Source organism: Lithobates pipiens, unplaced genomic scaffold, assembly GCF_037356315.1.
Source record: "Lithobates pipiens isolate NorthernLeopardFrog02 unplaced genomic scaffold, aLitPip1_a1.2 Scaffold_18, whole genome shotgun sequence".
In the NCBI taxonomy this organism is placed as follows: Eukaryota; Metazoa; Chordata; class Amphibia; order Anura; family Ranidae; genus Lithobates; species Lithobates pipiens.
This window is the reverse complement of record NW_027507758.1, coordinates 630,300,271-630,319,011: the sequence shown is the minus strand read 5'-3', so window position 1 is coordinate 630,319,011 and position 18,741 is coordinate 630,300,271. Positions and strand designations below refer to the sequence as shown.

The 18,741-nt window shown below is 46.1% G+C and overlaps 2 protein-coding genes across 4 annotated transcripts in view; one reads left to right on the top strand and one right to left on the bottom strand.

The window, feature by feature from the left end:
- Nucleotides 1-18,741, top strand: part of LOC143989932 (uncharacterized) — a 67,282-nt gene that overhangs the window by 32,312 nt on the left and 16,229 nt on the right. The window lies entirely within an intron of this gene.
- On the bottom strand, nt 10,967-13,608 carry LOC143989887 (uncharacterized). 3 transcript variants are annotated; one of them, XM_077490168.1, is made up of 4 exons: nt 13,476-13,608; nt 13,228-13,383; nt 11,318-11,445; nt 10,967-11,229 (listed from the first exon to the last, which is right to left on the bottom strand). In XM_077490168.1, the coding sequence occupies exons 2-4, from the start codon at nt 13,331-13,333 to the stop codon at nt 11,038-11,040; spliced, it is 426 nt and encodes a 141-aa protein (XP_077346294.1). In that variant the 5' UTR covers nt 13,334-13,383; nt 13,476-13,608; the 3' UTR covers nt 10,967-11,037. The 3 variants fall into 3 exon arrangements, 2 of the variants coding, with proteins under 2 accessions (XP_077346294.1, XP_077346295.1); XM_077490169.1 differs by having other exon boundaries at nt 13,228-13,380; XR_013277093.1 differs by lacking the exon at nt 13,228-13,383 and having other exon boundaries at nt 11,113-11,229; nt 13,476-13,596.

The window sequence follows — 18,741 nt, the reverse complement described above, 5'->3', positions numbered from 1 at the left end:
AGCAGACTTGACATCCCTAAATCCGCCACACCAACTTACTAACTTCAGCTGTTTTTTTCCCAAACCCTCCCCCCCCCCCTCTCTTTTTTCCTTCCTCACTCCCCCCATCCAGGACATATATAATCCAGCAGCGCAACGCACAAAAAAACAATTTTTTTTTCTCTTACGGTGTTCGGCTCATCCTGTATAACCAAAGTAGCCCCCCCCATGACAATCATTGAAATGTTTTGCTACATTGGTGGATTGTTTCTTATGAATATGATACAAGAGATCATATAACCGAATATCTCAGTCTCCTTATTTTTCCACCCACATGCTGGATTTGAGAGATCTTACACGTTACAATTCAGCCAATGAGAGTGAATGTACCTACCTTCTCTATGAATAGGGATGAAAAACAATGGGCTATTATTGGGCTATTTGCTGTGCTGGTTGAATGTTTTCTATTGATTTAAAATTAAAAATACTGCAATTGGCAACTAGATGGTGCTAATTCCTATGATTATTATTGTAAGGGTTAAATCTGCTCAGACCTGGACAATCAGTAGAATTCTTTTGGAGCTTCGGAAGTATCCAATGCAGACAAGAGAATCGTTCAATGAATGCGCATTGGTTTTAATGGTAAGAATCGCATCTTTATGCAAATTATGGACAAACCCAAAGCGAGAGGACAGAGTTCATTACATGACACATAATTCCTATACAATAATAGCATCTCAGACATAGTTTCATAGTTAGTAAGGTTGAATAAAGACACCAGTCCATCCTGAGTGAGTGTCTACAATTGTCCCCATCCCTGTACATTGCACACTCGCACACTCACGTCAGTCCCTACCCTCAAGGAGCCCACAATCCAAGGTCCCCATTCATATACTAGGACCAATTTTGGACAGAAGCCAATTAACCTACCTGCATGTCTTTGGAGTGTGGGAGGAAACCAGAGTACCCGGAGGAAACCCACGCAGGCACAGGGAGAACATGCAAACTCCAGGCAGGTAGTGTTGTGGTTGGGATTATGAACCAGTGACCCTTCTTACTGCTAGGTGAGAGCGCTAACCACTACACCACTGTGCTGCTGTCTAAACTAGTATTTTAGCTGACAGGGGATATTATCTAAAATCATCATTTAAACTAATGCTGACGTTCTGACTTTGTCTGAAGACATCATTTCAAAACCAGTTCTTACCAGACCTTATCTATCCTGTGGTCATCGTGACAAACAAGACCCTAAAAAAAGGATATTCCTCTGTCAGCTATTTTAAAGTTTTAGTCATGTTAACGCTTTCTCCTCCTTCAATTATCATTTAATGCAGTGGCCCCCAACCTTTTTGGCACCGGGGACTGGCATTGTGGATGAAAATTGTGCCAAGGCCCGAAGCGGGGGGGCTGGCGGTCTGGGTGACGGTGCAGTTTTTCACAGCCAATTTGTCAGGAAATGGCTGGTGTTAGTACTTCAATCATAACGACACCATGGTTATTATGGTGTCAGGATGATTGAAGTGCATTATTTTCATTATTATATTGTAGCATAAATTTAAATAGTTGAACTCGCCATAATGCAGAATCTGCCACCAGATGCAGCTTGTCACATGCCACCAGATGTAGCATGCCACAGTCACATGCCACCAGATGCAGATTGCCACAGTCACATACCACCAGATGCAGCATACAACAGTCACATGCCACCAGATACAGATTGCCACATGCCACCAGTTGCAGATTGCCACATGCTACCAGACGCAGCTTGCCACCAGATGCAGCTTGCCACAGTCACATGCCGCCAGATGCAGATTGCCACATGCCACCAGATGCAGATTGCCACATGCCACCAGATGCAGATTGCCACATGCCACCAGATGCAGATTGCCACATGCCACCAGATTCAGATTGCCACATGCAACCAGATGCAGTTTGCCACAGTTTCTTGCCACATGCCACCAGATGCAGATTGCCACAGTCCACATGCCACCAGTTGCAGATTGCCACATGCCACCAGATGCAGATTGCCACCAGATGCAGATTGCCACAGTCACATGCCGCCAGATGCAGATTGCCACATGCCACCAGATTCAGATTGCCACATGCAACCAAATGCAGTTTGCCACAGTTTCTTGCCACATGCCACCAGATGCAGATTGCCACCAGATGCAGATTGCCACATGCCACCAGATGCAGATTGCCACCAGATGCAGCTTGCCGCATGCCACCAGATGCAGATTGCACATGCCACTGTCTCCTGCCACCCAGACGCAAATTGTCATTAAGCACAGAGGCGGTGCAGTGGAGCGGTGGGTTCCGCGTGAAGGGGAACAGCGGTGATGCGGGGCAGGCAGTGAGAGATGATGTCACCTCTCTGCTCCCCCGCTTCACCTCCAACAGTATACCGGCCGGACTGTGTGGGCTGAACAGCAGTGATGTGGGCGGGCGGTGGGAGCTGATGTCATCTCGCCTGCTTCGCCCCCAACAGTGTAGCGGCTGGGCTGTGTGGGCGGAGGTGTGGTGATCTCTCTGCTCGCTCGCCACCGCTGCACTTCAGATAGTGCAGACTTCGCGGCCCAGCTGCAAACAGGCTGAGGCCTGGAGTTTGGTGACCTCTGATATAATGGACAAAAGTGCAATTTTCCATTTTTAATTAATGGTTGGTTTAATACTATTGGTTTACTTAACTTATGGTTTTCAATGTCTACTGTGCACTCAAAAGTACATGAATATGATCTCAGTTATTTAAATGAGACCATGCCTGATGAAGGAAAATAGGAGGTCTATTTATAAGTAATTGGGTACACCAGTGTGACAAGCATTCATACAGCCATGACAAATTCTGGCTGTATTTAAATAAATACAGTTATTTCCTATGTCAGCTCCATCCAGTGGCCACAGTGCAGTATTTTCCTGAAATATCTCAATCAGGAAAAATAGTGCATTATGGCCATTATAATGGCACTTATGGTCATAGGAAATTATTGTATGAAATAAAATACGACTAAACTTTGTCATGGCTGGCCATATTTGTTACATAGTTACATAGTAGGTGAGGTTGCAAAAAGACACTAGTCCATCAAACCATCAACAGTCCATGTTGTTAAACACATTTTTTGTTAACAATAGACCTCTAATGCCCCGTACACACGAGAGGGATTAAGTCTGACAGACCTCCAAAGGAGTTCCGACGGAGTTCTGGCGGACTTTTCGACCGAACGGACTTGACCACACACCATCACACTAAACTCCGACGGAGTCGAACGTGATGACGTACGACTGGATTCGACGTAGGAAGTTCATAGACAGTAGCCAATAGCTGCCCTAGCATCGGTTTTAGTCCGTCGGAGTAGCACACACACGAGCGAATTTTTCGAAGGGGACCGGGTCCGGCGGAGTTCCGACGGGAAAATTTAAAGCATGTTCCATTTCTAAAGTCCGTCAGACTTTAGCGAAGATAAAGTCTGTTGCAGCCCACACACGATCGAATAGTCTGACGGACTCAGTCCATCTGAGTTTGGATGTCGAAAAGTCCGCTCGTGTGTACGGGGCATAAGTGTTTGTGAAAGCTTACACCACAAAATGTACTCAGCCAATGAAAGGTAATGACTCCATTTTTATTTTTCTACTGCTATGAATGGCCAACAGGGTACAACACTTCATCCATGTCTTTGGTGATCTCTGATCTCCTTATCAACTCTTTCTTACATGATGAAGATCAGCCATGGAGTATATCTGAGGTGTATATCAGGGTGTGCTTCTTCCCCACATGAGAGCTGTGATGTCCAGCAACATTCATATAGAAGACATTTCCCGCACTCAAGGCACTAATACACCTCAAGGGTTGTGTGGGATCCCCGATGTACAGGAAGACAGGACTTCAGTGAGGAACAATTCCCACACTCAGGACAGGAAAGTGGCTTTTCCCCTGTGTGAGATCTCTGATGTCTGGAAAGATGGGACTTCTGTGAAAAACATTTCCCACATTCAGTACAGGAAAACCTCTTCTCTGCTGCACAGTCTGAGGTTCCTCAGGATAAGAGGAATACGATGGTCCATCTACACTGTGTGGTGCCGGATGGACATTTGAGGTAGTCGGGTTTTCTCCTGGACTATACTGTGTGATGTCCTCATCTTCTACTTTACAGTCTGGAGACAAAGTGAGACAATCCTTTGAGGTTTTCCTCATCTCCCGTCCATCTACTAAAATAGAAATACAAAGATTATTACTAGACATGAGCTGATTGGTTCCCCTAAACCAGGACTCCGCCCACATCAGGCAGCTTTGTCTCTGAGGATCTTACAATTCCCCCCTCAAGGTAACAATAAATGGGTCCTCTGTAGGGCGGCAACTAATGATTATTTTCAGAATTGATTTGTTGGCCGATTATTGTTTTGATTAATCGACTAATTGGATAAAAACCTCAAAAAAAGGTTGGTGCATAATTCAGTTAATATTCTTGAATATCTATATACAGCGGTAAATATAAATATCCAGATATATCGTTGGATATTTAATCCACTCTGAGAATAACAGACAGATAGATTTGTGTGAATATTCTCATCCAAAAATGGATCCGTGTATGGCCAGCATAGGACATTTAGTAGCAGCAGCATGATTTTTTTTAAATCATATGTTATGATGGGGTTAAAAAAATAGTCCTTTATAGTACAAAAACAGAAGATAATCACTATTAAAAGGGATTCATTTATACTGTGAAATAGTGAAAGTAATATATCTTATAGGGATGACAGTGATGAGGGGATTATAGGACGAGTGTCCCCTCCCCCTCTATCACTCATTGCCATCTTCCCAACACAAGAAGTCCTGCACTTCCTTATTTACTCCATGATTTAGTCATGAATAACAGCGGGGCTGAGCCCCACCAGAGGTCAGAGAGTGAGGATGGGGGGAGAACAACCAAGAGGAGAATTGTTCTGTCAGAGATCTTGCCATACCCGGGTATGGGGCACAAGGCCAAAAACACAAACCCAGGTGCCTAGGTCTAGTAACGCCTATGGTGAAACTTAACATTTTGATGTCCACTAAACTCCAGAATGTCCATAAATCCAGTCTAGATACATAAATTGTGTCTGCAGCACAGAGAAGGAAGATTATCCGAGAGAAATACAGGAATACAGGATGCGGAACACAGCTCAGGAAAGTGACCAGGGGATTACAGGCCGATACCCCCGCCCTATTCTGGACCAATCAGTGAGCAGTATGGGTGGAGGAATGTATTTAGTGTTAATGACCCACCTGTGCTGATCTCTGTAGGAGTGTCCTCCTCTATAAATGTCCCCGTTATTCCATCCTCCTCCATAGACTGCTGATCATCCCTCACATACCTCTCTTCTTCTTCTGATTTCACCTCAAATTCTATATCGATTGGATCTCCACTCTACATCAAGAAAATGAGAGTGAATATTATCTGTAAGATATAATATAATATTTAATAATGCCTCTATAAGTGTGTTTTATAAGCTCCATTTCACCAACCTTGTAACAGTGGGGGATGGTGTGATCTTCCTGTGTGGAATCTCGGGAATACAGAGGACGGGGACATCTCTCTGGTGGGTTCCTGGTATTTGGTGGCTCGATCATATCCTTGTGTCCTTCTGAAAACTCCTCCATCACTCCATACTCCTCATCCTCCTCTTTATACTCTTCTTTAAAAACAATATTATCATCCCCGAGGTTTCCACTCTGAATATATAATAAAACATTCATTGTAACAAACATGCTGTGTATAAATCAGAACTACCAATAATTGTCAATCATCTACCTGATGATGGTGGGGGATGGGGTGATCTTCCTGTGTGGAATCCCGGGAATACAGAGGACGGGGACATCTCTCTGGTGGGTTTCTGTAGCTGGATGACTCCACCATGGTGTCCTGGTACAGATCTTTGTGTTCTTTTAGAGACTCTGACTCCTCCATCACCCCATCCTCATCATCCTCCTCTTTTATCTCTTCCTTAACTTCAACTTTATAATCTCTCAGGTATCCACTCTGAATATATAATAAAAATGACATCAATGGTAACAATGCAGATAATGCACAGATCCTAATGATACTATCAGTGATTGTTCCTTATCTACCTGATGATGATGAGGGATGGTGTGACCTTCCTGTGTGGAATCCCGGGAATACAGAGGATGGGGACATCTCTCTGGTGGGTTCCCATTAGTGATGGACGAACGTTTCGCCCGGCGGTCGTTTCGCGGCGAATTTCCGACTTTCGCCGTCCGCGGGTTCGAACGCCTTTTTCCGTCGTTCGCCCCGGCGGACTTACGTGTTTAATGTATACAAGAACTTTAACCTTTCGTGACACGTTTATCATGTGTTACAGGACAACCAATTGAGACATGACAGCTCATGGACACTTGGACATTCCCCCTAACCTATAAATACACCCGATCCGGTGGCCATTTTACATTCTTTCTTCTGTCACTGTAGGGAAAGGATCCTGTGTGGAGTAGGGACAGAGAAAACGCTAGCTATTTGGTACACAAAAGTTCTTTTCAGGACTGGTATAGGTGTTAGGTCAGCAGCCTGAGTTTCTTTTGTCAGTTTAGATAAAGGGACAGAGCGCTGTATGCTGCTATTTTAGGGACAGCTCAGCCAGATTAGTCTTTCTTCATCATCATCATCATCATCATCATTAGCTGTTACTATCAGGTCCACAAAAGAGCTATTCCAGCTAATCGTTCCAGCCTACTCTTTTTTGCCAATTTGTATAGGGACAGGCAGGAAGCAGTGTGTCAGGCAGTGAGGATAATTTTAAAGACTTGCTGTTACTATTAGTTCCACAAAGGTTCTTTTCAGGACTGGTATCAGTGGTACGGTAATAGGCTTGTACACGTATAATATTCTTTCTTCCAAATATAGAAAGAATATTATACTTGACTGCTGCCCTTCTGCTGCAGTCTGCTAATCATTCACAACTCACTTGTTCCACAAAGCTCTTTATCAGGACTGGTAACTTGGTCTGTCTAGGGTGCTACGGTACATAGGCTTGGGTGCGGTACAGTCTGCTGTTCTGTAAGGACCGCTATCGGTCCACAATACATAGGGTTGCCGTGCACTACTGCTGACCGCTGCCCTATACTGCAGCAGTCCTTCAGCGGTATAGGGACTGACGCACAGTCTGCTAAACACTAATACACAACCTGCTTGGTCCACAAAAGTTCTTATAAGGACTGGTAACTTGGTATAGGGTGCTACGGTACATAGGCCTGAGTGCGTTACAGTCTGCTGTTCTGTAAGGACCGCTATCGGTCCACAATACATAGGGTTGCCGTGCACTACTGCTGACCGCTGCCCTATACTGCAGCAGTCCTTCAGCGGTATAGGGACTGACGCACAGTCTGCTAAACACTAACACACAACCTGCTTGGTCCACAAAAGTTTTTATAAGGACTGGTAACTTGGTATAGGGTGCTACGGTACATAGGCCTGAGTGCAGTACAGTCTGCTGTTCTGTAAGGACCGCTATCGGTCCACAATACATAGGGTTGCCGTGCACTACTGCTGACCGCTGCCCTATACTGCAGCAGTCCTTCATTGGTATAGGGACTGACGTACAGTCTGCTAATCACTAACACACAACCTGCTTGGTCCACAAAAGTTCTTATAAGGACTGGTAACTTGGTATAGGGTGCTACGGTACATAGGCCTGAGTGCGTTACAGTCTGCTGTTCTGTAAGGACCGCTATCGGTCCACAATACATAGGGTTGCCGTGCACTACTGCTGACCGCTGCCCTATACTGCAGCAGTCCTTCAGCGGTATAGGGACTGACGCACAGTCTGCTAAACACTAACACACAACCTGCTTGGTCCACAAAAGTTTTTATAAGGACTGGTAACTTGGTATAGGGTGCTACGGTACATAGGCCTGAGTGCAGTACAGTCTGCTGTTCTGTAAGGACCGCTATCGGTCCACAATACATAGGGTTGCCGTGCACTACTGCTGACCGCTGCCCTATACTGCAGCAGTCCTTCATTGGTATAGGGACTGACGTACAGTCTGCTAATCACTAACACACAACCTGCTTGGTCCACAAAAGTTCTTATAAGGACTGGTAACTTGGTATAGGGTGCTACGGTACATAGGCCTGAGTGCGTTACAGTCTGCTGTTCTGTAAGGACCGCTATCGGTCCACAATACATAGGGTTGCCGTGCACTACTGCTGACCGCTGCCCTATACTGCAGCAGTCCTTCAGCGGTATAGGGACTGACGCACAGTCTGCTAAACACTAACACACAACCTGCTTGGTCCACAAAAGTTTTTATAAGGACTGGTAACTTGGTATAGGGTGCTACGGTACATAGGCCTGAGTGCAGTACAGTCTGCTGTTCTGTAAGGACCGCTATCGGTCCACAATACATAGGGTTGCCGTGCACTACTGCTGACCGCTGCCCTATACTGCAGCAGTCCTTCATTGGTATAGGGACTGACGTACAGTCTGCTAATCACTAACACACAACCTGCTTGGTCCACAAAAGTTCTTATAAGGACTGGTAACTTGGTATAGGGTGCTACGGTACATAGGCCTGAGTGCGTTACAGTCTGCTGTTCTGTAAGGACCGCTATCGGTCCACAATACATAGGGTTGCCGTGCACTACTGCTGACCGCTGCCCTATACTGCAGCAGTCCTTCAGCGGTATAGGGACTGACGCACAGTCTGCTAAACACTAACACACAACCTGCTTGGTCCACAAAAGTTTTTATAAGGACTGGTAACTTGGTATAGGGTGCTACGGTACATAGGCCTGAGTGCAGTACAGTCTGCTGTTCTGTAAGGACCGCTATCGGTCCACAATACATAGGGTTGACGTGCACTACTGCTGACCGCTGCCCTATACTGCAGCAGTCCTTCAGCGGTATAGGGACTAAGAGTTTTGTCACAGGGTGATTTAAAAAATGACAGGCAGAGGAAGAGGCAGGCCCTTCCGCAGGGGTGGTAGGGGTAGGGCAGGAGCAACAGCCTTGAGCCAAAGTGGGAAGTTGCAGAAGGTGCGTTCAATTACTTTAAAGGACGCACCAGACTTGGTTGAGTGGCTCACTCAGCCTTATTCTTCTGCACCCTCCTCATCCTCTCGATCTGCACCCTCTTCTTCACTCTCTGCTATGTGCACCCCCAAAGACACTACCACCAACAACACCACCACCACCACATACCTTCCGCTTGAGTGCAAATGGGGGCCTTCATGCTCCAGTGTTTTAATAGGGACCCCCGTATAAAAAGCATGAGGGTCAAGGACCAGTACTGGGTGGCAACGTACTTAGATCCCCGGTACAAACACAAAATGGCGGAAATGTTACCGCCGTCGCAGAGGGCTGTCAGAATGCAGCACTTCCAGGCCTTGCTTCGAGAAATGCTGCATTCTGCTTTTGCGTGCGCTGGCAGAGGAGCAATTCCCACTCCCAGAGAAGGATTTGCGGGTACCAATCCAACAGCGCCTGCAAGAAGAGGCCGGTTTGAAGATGTGTTGGTGACTTCGGATATGAGGTCATTCTTTCAGCCGACCCATCGACAGGTGTCATCCGGATCCAGCATCAGGGAACGCCTAGACCGTCAGGTGTCCGACTACATTGGGTTAACGGCCGATGTGGACGCTCTGAGGAGTGATGAACCCCTAGACTACTGGGTGGGCAGGCTTGACCTCTGGCCAGAGCTTGCCCAATTTGCAATCGAACTGTTGGCTTGCCCCTCATCCAGTGTCCTGTCCGAAAGGACGTTCAGCGCAGCAGGGGGGATTGTGACCGATAAGCGTACTCGCCTAGCTCACGACAGTGTTAACTACCTCACATTTCTAAAAATGAATGAGGCATGGATCTCGGAGGAATTCAACACATGTGATCAGTAGACCATGTATATGTCTATAAACAATTTTTGGAATCAAGCACACAGACCTTCTTAATTCATTTGGCTCACTTCCCTGACCCAAAAAAGCACACCGTACTATATGCCCCTACCCTCCTCTTTGAAGAGGTTGAGCGGTGTCATATTTCTACTGGGGCTGCTTATTATGAGGGGTTCCCACCATCCCTGTGCTGTGCTGACTTCCTCCTGGGTGTTCTTATTATGAGGGGCTCCCACCATCCCTGTGCTGTGCTGACTTCCTCCTGGGGGTTCTTATTATGAGGGGATCACACCATCCCTGTGCTGTGCTGACTTCCTCCTGGGGCTGCTTACGGTGCTGCTGTCAGCGCTGTATGTCACGGAGCTGCTGTCAGCGCTGTATGTCACGGAGCTGCTGTCAGCGCTGTATGTCACGGTGCTGCTGTCAGCGCTGTATGTCACGGAGCTGCTGTCAGCGCTGTATGTCACGGAGCTGCTGTCAGTGCTGTATGTCACGGAGCTGCTGTCAGCGCTGTATGTCACGGAGCTGCTGTCAGCGCTGTATGTCACGGTGCTGCTGTCAGCGCTGTATGTCACGGAGCTGCTGTCAGCGCTGTATGTCACGGAGCTGCTGTCAGCGCTGTATGTCACGGAGCTGCTGTCAGCGCTGTATGTCACGGAGCTGCTGTCAGCGCTGTATGTCACGGAGCTGCTGTCAGCGCTGTATGTCACGGTGCTGATGTCAGTGCTCTGTATTACGGTGCTGCTGTCAGTGCTCTGTATCTCCTGCACCCTCTTGTTTGCCTACCCTGGTCCCTGACCTTCCCTCTCCTCCATTGCCTTCATTAGCTCCATAGTCCTGAATTGTCAGAACAATTTCCCAAATAAAAAAAAAATGCTTGTAGTTATCGATCCCAAATTCACCTCATACATGTATTATGCTATTGTCCAGGTGGTGGGACTACGTGCTACCCCCTAATAATTACCCCGTGGCCGCAAATTCGACCTAAAGGTTTGCGAAATTCGCCTCCCATTGAAGTCAATGGAGCCCGCGGCGAACGGTCGTTTTCGCGAACGTTTGTGTCCGTTCGCGTTTCGCGTTCGCGAAACGTCCCGTCGGAAGTTCGTCCATCACTAGTTCCCATTACTGGATCCATCTGTAGGAAACACACACACTGACTGAATACATTGTTTCTATGTGTTTATCAGATGATGGGGGATCTAGGTGGAGCCTCCGTACTGCTCTCTCCTTTACAATAAAGTCTCCTCTTACCCGGTGATGTGAGGGGCGGCTGATTGTCCATCATGACGTCCTTGTAGAGATCCTTATGTCCTTCTAAATACTCCCACTCCTCCATGGAGAAATAGACAGTGACATCCTGACACCTTATAGGAACCTGACACACACAATGATACAGTCACCATCCAGACACATCCCTTGTCTGTTACTGGATAATGTCCCAGAATTCCCAGAATCCTCCTCACCTCTCCTCCATCATCTCTCTGGTGACTTCTAGAATCTTCTTTGTATTTCTCTATTCTATCAGGGAGGGAGGTGGAGGCAATGTGATGGTCATATGATCTCCAGACTTCACAGGAGGAAAACTCTAGATCTGAAGACAAATAAAAACATGTAAATGATATTCCCAGAATCCTCCTCACCTCACCTTTCAGGTTTCAGTTTTATTAAAGCTCCACTTCAGACTGAGATATAATTTACCCACACAGGACCCCCACACTATGCAGGTTAAAAGCTTGCAGCAGGTATTCTGATGTCATTACATACAATGCAGGACCAACAGTCCCACTTTGCTAGTGAGGATGCCAAGGGTCCGCCCACATCCTAAGAGCATCAGTACAAAAAAAGCCAGATGGAGGGACATTGGGAGGAGGAGCTGTGAGGTCAGTGTGATGTCATAGGACATATAGACTCTGGATGGAGGGACATTTGGATGGGGAGATTTGAGGGGTTCTCTATATGAGGCTCCGATGGAAACCAAATAATTGTTCCTGGGTGCGTCCTACCTCTCCTAAACTGAAGAGTGAAATTTGACCTTTACCATACAGAAATCAGTCAGGAATGTGTGAAAGTAAGCTCTCATGTGATCTGGCGCCGTGCGGAGGAACGGAGTGTAAATAGCAGACAATTTTCTCCACAGCTCCTAATGGTGGGGATGGATTTTGCTGAGTGCTGGTGCCAAGTTTCCACCCCCCAGGATCACTGCAGGTGTGGAGAAAAGCTGTGTAAGAGGATATGGAGGAGAGATGAGGAGGAGATCCAGGAATCAGGATAAAGGTCAGAACAAGCAACAGACGAGCGCATCCAAGAGATGAAGCCGGGGTCACTACACAGAAAATCAATCCAAGGAAACAACAGGCAGGACGAGGAATAGCAAGAAGGAGCTCAGAGACAAATGAGAATATTGCTCAGCCAATGGGAGATGATCTCAGCATGATTTACATAATGAAGAAGATGAGGGGGAGGGGAGGAAGTCACTTAAGGGAAGACTTGACAAATTTGCTTTGAATCTAGGAGCCAGCTAAAAAATGTTAGGAGAAAGTTTTTAATAGCGTAGCTTGGGTTGTCAGCGCCCAGAGCAAGGTAAGTAATTTGTGGGTGCTGAATATGGGGTTCAGGGGGCAGAAAATGTGGTGAAGGGTGCAGAACACAAGAAATGGGGTGCAGGGTACTGGAGAAGGGTGCAGATCACTGCAGGACATGGGATGCAGGAGAAGGGTGCAGAATGCTGGTCATGGGGTGTAGGGTGCAGAATGAAGAACGTGGGGTGGTTTGCAGAACATGGGGTGCAGAATATGTGGTGCAGGGTGCAGAAAACAGAACATGGGGTGTAGTACAAGTGGTGCAGGGTGCAGAACATAGGACATCGGGTGAAGGGTGCAGAACACAGGACATGGGGTGCAGAATTCAGGACAGTAATCCAATCCCCCCTCCCCCCGTGTCCTCCTGCATGTCCTGTACATCTCTCCCAGCAGTGTGTGAGAGCAGAGTGGATGGAGAGGACATCTTATGTACATAAAGCCTGGCTGGTTTCTTAGCTGGCTGCTTTGCAGACTTGTCCTGGTTCCTCCTGTAAGGACCCTATATTCCTGTTTCTCAGCACCTTGTGGGGAGCTTTGTGCCAGTGCCAAGGCGGCGCCATGTTGGAAACTCCCACGTTCCCGATCCTGGCAGTGAGATCGCAGGCAGTGAGACATTTCCCGATCTGTGCAGCTCTGGACCAGGAAATGTCTCACTGCCTGTGATTAGCGCTGTGCAGTGTCGGCTTCCTGGCGGGATTGGGAACGTGGGGTTTCGAACATGCCTGAGCCCATCACTATTCATTATTAACGATGAGCTCAGGCTTGTTCGCTGCAGAGATTGGGAAATGTCTCACTGCCTGTGATTAGTGCTGTCCAGTGCCGACTTCCTGGCGGGCTCTGCGCGTGCTGTTTGCGAACGCGCCCCAGCTCATCTTTATTCCTTTTCAACTGATCCTCCATGAAGGGGTTCTTCTACATTTCCACACTATATATGTGTGCATCATCATCTGCTGGAGATAAAAGACATCACAGTGACTATGGAGGAAGAGGACGGACATGACGGGGGGTTACTGGGTGTAAATAGAGAATAAGATCTTATTACCTCCTCTGCTGCCACTTCCAGCAACGTCTCCTCTCTACTTCCTCCTGACTCACCTCTCACCCGCAACTTCCTAACTTCAATTGCTGTCTTCCATAGAGTCTCAGATTATGCGACCCCTCAGAATTGGTAACGGAAGTGACGTTCCGTCACCACCATCTTGCTACACTCCGCACTCCTCCACAGTAATGATACACTGTGAAGGGGGTGCAGACATCTTGTTACACCCACCAGAGTTTTGCATTTCACAATTTATTTTTAACAGTAAAAAGGAGCTTATCAGGTGAAATACAGTATTTAGAAATCCGATGGACTGTTTACAGGTTTCATTTTAAAAGCAGTGGCAAACCTGCTAATCTCATAGGTTTGCAAATGTGACAGAACACAGCTGTTTTTATAATTCAACATGACAACGCGAGTTTACGCACAACTAGTTTTTATCAATACCTTCATCTTCACCATCCATGTTCTATTCAAACCAGGTCCACATCTCTCATACAGATAGACAATCCACTCATAGATCAAGTAGATACTAGCAAGGAGAAGAAAGGTCTTATATCATCTTTATATGGGTCTCTTCTTCTATCATCTTTATATGGGTCTCTTCTTCTTTCATCTTTATATGGGTCTCTCTTTATATCATCTTTATATGGGTTTCTTATATCATCTTTAGAGATGGCCTTGCGGTTCGCCTGGCGGTCGGTTCGTGGCGAATTTTGCTTGTTCGCGATTCGCCAAACCAGCGGACTTCTGGCGCTGTTCGCATGGCGGACATATGCGTTTATATTGTGAAGAACCTTGACCCATGACACATCCATCATGGGGTACAGGACCGCCAATTGAGACATTTCAGCACATGGACAATTGGACATACCCCCTATCTTATAAATAGACCTGATCTGGCGGCCATTTTACATTCTGTATTTTGTCAGTGTAGGGACAGGACGCTGTGTGGAGCAGGGACAGTCAGTTTAATCACTAGCTATTACTATTAGGTCCACAAAAGTCCTTTTAAGGACTGGTATAGGTGTACAGTATATAGGTTTGTAATACACTTATAATATACTTTCTTTCAAATATACAAAGTATATTATGGTGCACTGCTGTACTGCTGAGTGCTGACCGATTCTGCAGCTGTCTTTTATCAGTGTAGGGAGGAACAGTTTGGTGTTTGGAGCAGGGACAGTCTGCAAATCACTAGCTACTAGGTCCACAAAGGTCCTTTTAAGGACTGGTATAGGTGTACAGTATATAGGGTTGTACAAGTATAATATGCTTTATTTCAAATATAGAAAGCATATTATACTTCACTGCTGTGCTGCTGAGTGCTGACCAATTCTGCAGCTGTCTTTTATCAGTGTAGGAACTGTGGACAGTTTGGTGTTTGGAGCAGGGACAGTCTGCAATTCACTAGCCACTAGGTCCACAAAGGTCCTTTTAAGGACTGGTATAGGTGTACAGCATATAGGGTTGTACATGTATAATATACTTTCTTTCAAATATAGAAAGCATATTCTACTTCATTGCTGTGCTGCTGAGCTGAGTGCTGACCGATTCTGCAGCTGTCGTTTCTCAGTGTAGGGGGGGACAGTTTTGTTTTTGGAGCAAGGACAGTCTGCAATTCAGTAGCTACTAGCTAGTTACTACTAGGTCCAAAAAGGTCATTTTAAGGACTGGTATAGGTGTACAGTATATAGGGTTCTAATACACGTAAAATATACTTTCTTTCAAATATAGAAAGCATATTATAGTGCACTGAAGAAATAAAAGTGCAGCGCTTAGCCTCTAAATATGAATGTGACTTAATAAGAAAATATATAAATTTTAGTGAAAAACCTAAATAATGTGAATCTGAATATTGTGAATCTAAATAATGTGAAAGTCATTAATAAAAAGTACTTTCAAAGATCAAATATCAAATAGAAGACGTTTGTCTGTAACTCAAATGTCCAATGAAAATTAAAAACGGATTATAAATTATAAAACCAAATAGTCAAAAAATGTATAATGGTGCAACACAGTGTAGATAATGTCCCATGTGAATATACAACAAAGTGTAGTTAATCTTGTTTGTTCTAACAACAATAATGCTTGACCACGTGGACCCTTCACCTCTGTAAATCAATAATGAATGGAGGCTTACCAGATCACCGGTCGGTATGCGTGGATACGAACACGTAGGCGTTTCGATACAGGAAGCCGGAAAACAACCCACTCCTTCGAATATCTCGTAATCACCAAATCAGCTCGGATCCTCTCATAAGCCTCGAAGCGTTATATCACCAGAAAACAAAAATAAAAGTGCGCCAAATCGTGTAATAAGGTTTGAACAAAAAATTTTTTTTATTATTCAACCGAATGATTTAAGCGCTTAAAAATGACTCCACCGAGTCACACGAAAGTAAACGTATCGTTAAAAATGAACAAATTGCTAGCAACAAATAAAAAAAAAAAAATGAACGAATGCTAAAGCACAAAGGGTGAGCTCACAAATATAGAAAGCATAGTATAGTGCATTTCCACTGTACAGCATTTCCCACTCCCAGAGAAAGAGTTGTGGGTACCAATCCAACAGCGCCTGCAAGAAGAGGGCGATTTGAAGATGTGTTGGTCACTTCTGATATGAGATCATTCTTTCAGCCGACCCATCGACAGGTCTCATCCGGATCCAGTATCAGGGAATGCCTAGACTGACAGGTGTCCGACTACATCGGGTTAACGGCCGATGTGGACGCTCTGAGGAGTGATGAACCCCTGGACTACTGGGTGGGCAGGCTTGACCTCTGGCCAGAGCTTGCCCAATTTGCAATCGAACTGTTGGCTTGCCCCTCGTCCAGTGTCCTGTCCGAAAGGACGTTCAGAGCAGCAGGGGGGATCGTGACCGATAAGCGTACTCGCCTAGCTCACGACAGTGTTAACTACCTCACATTTATAAAAATTAATGAGGCATGGATCTCGGAGGAATTCAACAAATGTGACCAGTAGACCATGTGTATGCATAACTCTATAAACGATTTATTTAATCTAGCACACGGACCTTTTTTCTACCTTTGGCTCAAGCACAGGTTTGGCTCACTGGGACACTGGCACAGGACTGCACTGCCCTGACTGTGGCACTGATCATCTCCTGCACCCCCTTCATAGCCTGCCCTGACCTTGCCTCTCCTCCATGGCCTTCATGCGCTCCTGAATTGTCAAAATTTCACAGATAAAAAAAGAATGCTTGTCGTTGTCGATCCCAGATTCACTTTATACTTTTGTCATGTCAGTGTCCATGTTGTGGGACTATGTGTGCACAGCTAGTAAGTATTTTGTTGCTGAAAATATGACCTGGAGGTTTTTAAGGTTTGCCTGCCATTAACGTCAATGGGGTCCGCCCCGAACCTTGCGGTTCGCGAACTTTTGGCCACGTTCGCGGTTCGCGTTTACGAAATGTCACGTCGGAAGTTCGTCCATCACTAATCATCTTTATATGGATCTCTTCTCATATCATCATTTTATGGGTCTCTTCTTATATCATCTTTATATGGGGCTCTTCGTATATCATCTTATATGGGTCTCTTCTTATATCATCTTTATATGGGTCTCTTCTCATATCATCTTTATATGGGTCTCTTCTTCTTCCCTCTCAGAGAACTCTGTAGCTTTATGTCAGGACAGGGTGGTCTACAGACATCTCTAACATGGATGGAGAGTGATGGCAATCTATATTACAGCAAGTACCTTTAATGTCTATTTCTCCTACCCAACGGTTGTCACAACATAGAACTCCCCTTAAATTGTATGAATGGCAATGTAGAGAGAGTCCAGAATGTCCAAGGTGTGGAGGTACCCCTGCAGACCATTTACACATGTGTTGGTGGCAGGGCCACCATCAGGGGGATATAGCCGTTGCAACTGCAAGGGGCCCCGGGCCGCCTGAGCCAGAAGAAGGCAGGACGGGTGAGGGGTATCTATGCTGTGCAGTATAGAAATGATCTCACAGTTTCTGCAGTTCTCATGTCATTGATTTTAGACATCGAGCTGTTTACTGCCACCTCTGGCTACTATGTGCATGTGCACCCCTCGTGTGACAGTGATCTGCCTGTACTATGCTTCTCAGCAACATGTCAGCTTTGTAAAAATGAGCTGGGACCAGGTAGGAAGCTACAAGTAGGGACTGTGAAGGAAAGGGAGGGGCCAGAGGCTTGTGTGTGTACAGATTTGTGTATGTGCGAGGCTGACATATATACAGGTGTGTCTGTGGGGGGGGGCGCTGACATATATACAGGTGTGTATGTGGGGGAGGGCGCTGACATATATACAGGTGTGTATGACATATATACAGGTGTGTGAGGGGTGGTGGCTGATATATGAGGGAAGTGGGGGAGGTGCTGATATATATATATATATATATATATATATATATATATACAGGTGTGTGTGTGTGTGGGGTAGCTGACATATATGCAGGTGTGTGGGGGGGCTGACATATATACAGCTGTGTGTGTATGGGGGCTGACATATATACAGGTGTGTGGGGGCTGACATATATACAGGTGTGTGTGTGGGGGTCTGACATATATACAGGTGTGTGTGTTTGTGGGGAGGCTGACATATATACAGGTGTGTGGGGGGTCTGACATATATACAGGTGTGTGTGTATGGGGGGGCTGCCATATATACAGGTGTGTGGGGGGCTGCCATATATTACAGGTGTGTGGAGGGGCTGCCATATATTACAGGTGTGTGGGGGGCGGTCATATATACAGGTGTGTGGGGGGGCTGACATATTTACAGGTGTATGTGTGTATGGGGGGCTGACATATATACAGGTGTGTGTGTATGGGGGCTGACATATATACAGGTGTGAGGTGGGCAGACAAATATACAGGTATGTGTGGGGGGGGTGACAAATATACAGGTGTGTGGGGGTGACATATATACAGGTGTGTGTGTATGGGGGGCTGACATATATACAGGTGTGTGTGTGTGTATGGGGGGCTGACATATATACAGGTGTGAGGTGGGCAGACAAATATACAGGTGTATGTTGGGGGGGTGACATATATACAGGTGTGTGTGAGGGGGGCTGACATATATACAGGTGTGTGTGTATGGGGGGGCTGACATATATACAGGCTGACATATATACAGGTGTGTGGGGGGTCTGACATATATACAGGTGTGTGTGTATGGGGGGGCTGCCATATATACAGGTGTGTGGGGGGCTGCCATATATTACAGGTGTGTGGGGGGGCTGCCATATATTACAGGTGTGTGGGGGGGC

Bases quoted from the DNA above. Each gene is read 5' to 3' on its own strand.
- LOC143989887 (XM_077490168.1), bottom strand. From the start codon at position 13,333: ATGGAGGATCAGTTGAAAAGGAATAAAGATGAGCTGGGGCGCGTTCGC. The intron at 11,446-13,227 runs GTGAGACATTTC...ATTTGTCTTCAG, and splicing joins GACAGCACTAATCACAGGCA to ATCTAGAGTTTTCCTCCTGT. The intron at 11,230-11,317 runs GTGAGGAGGATT...TGTGTGTGTCAG, and splicing joins AGAGAGATGATGGAGGAGAG to GTTCCTATAAGGTGTCAGGA.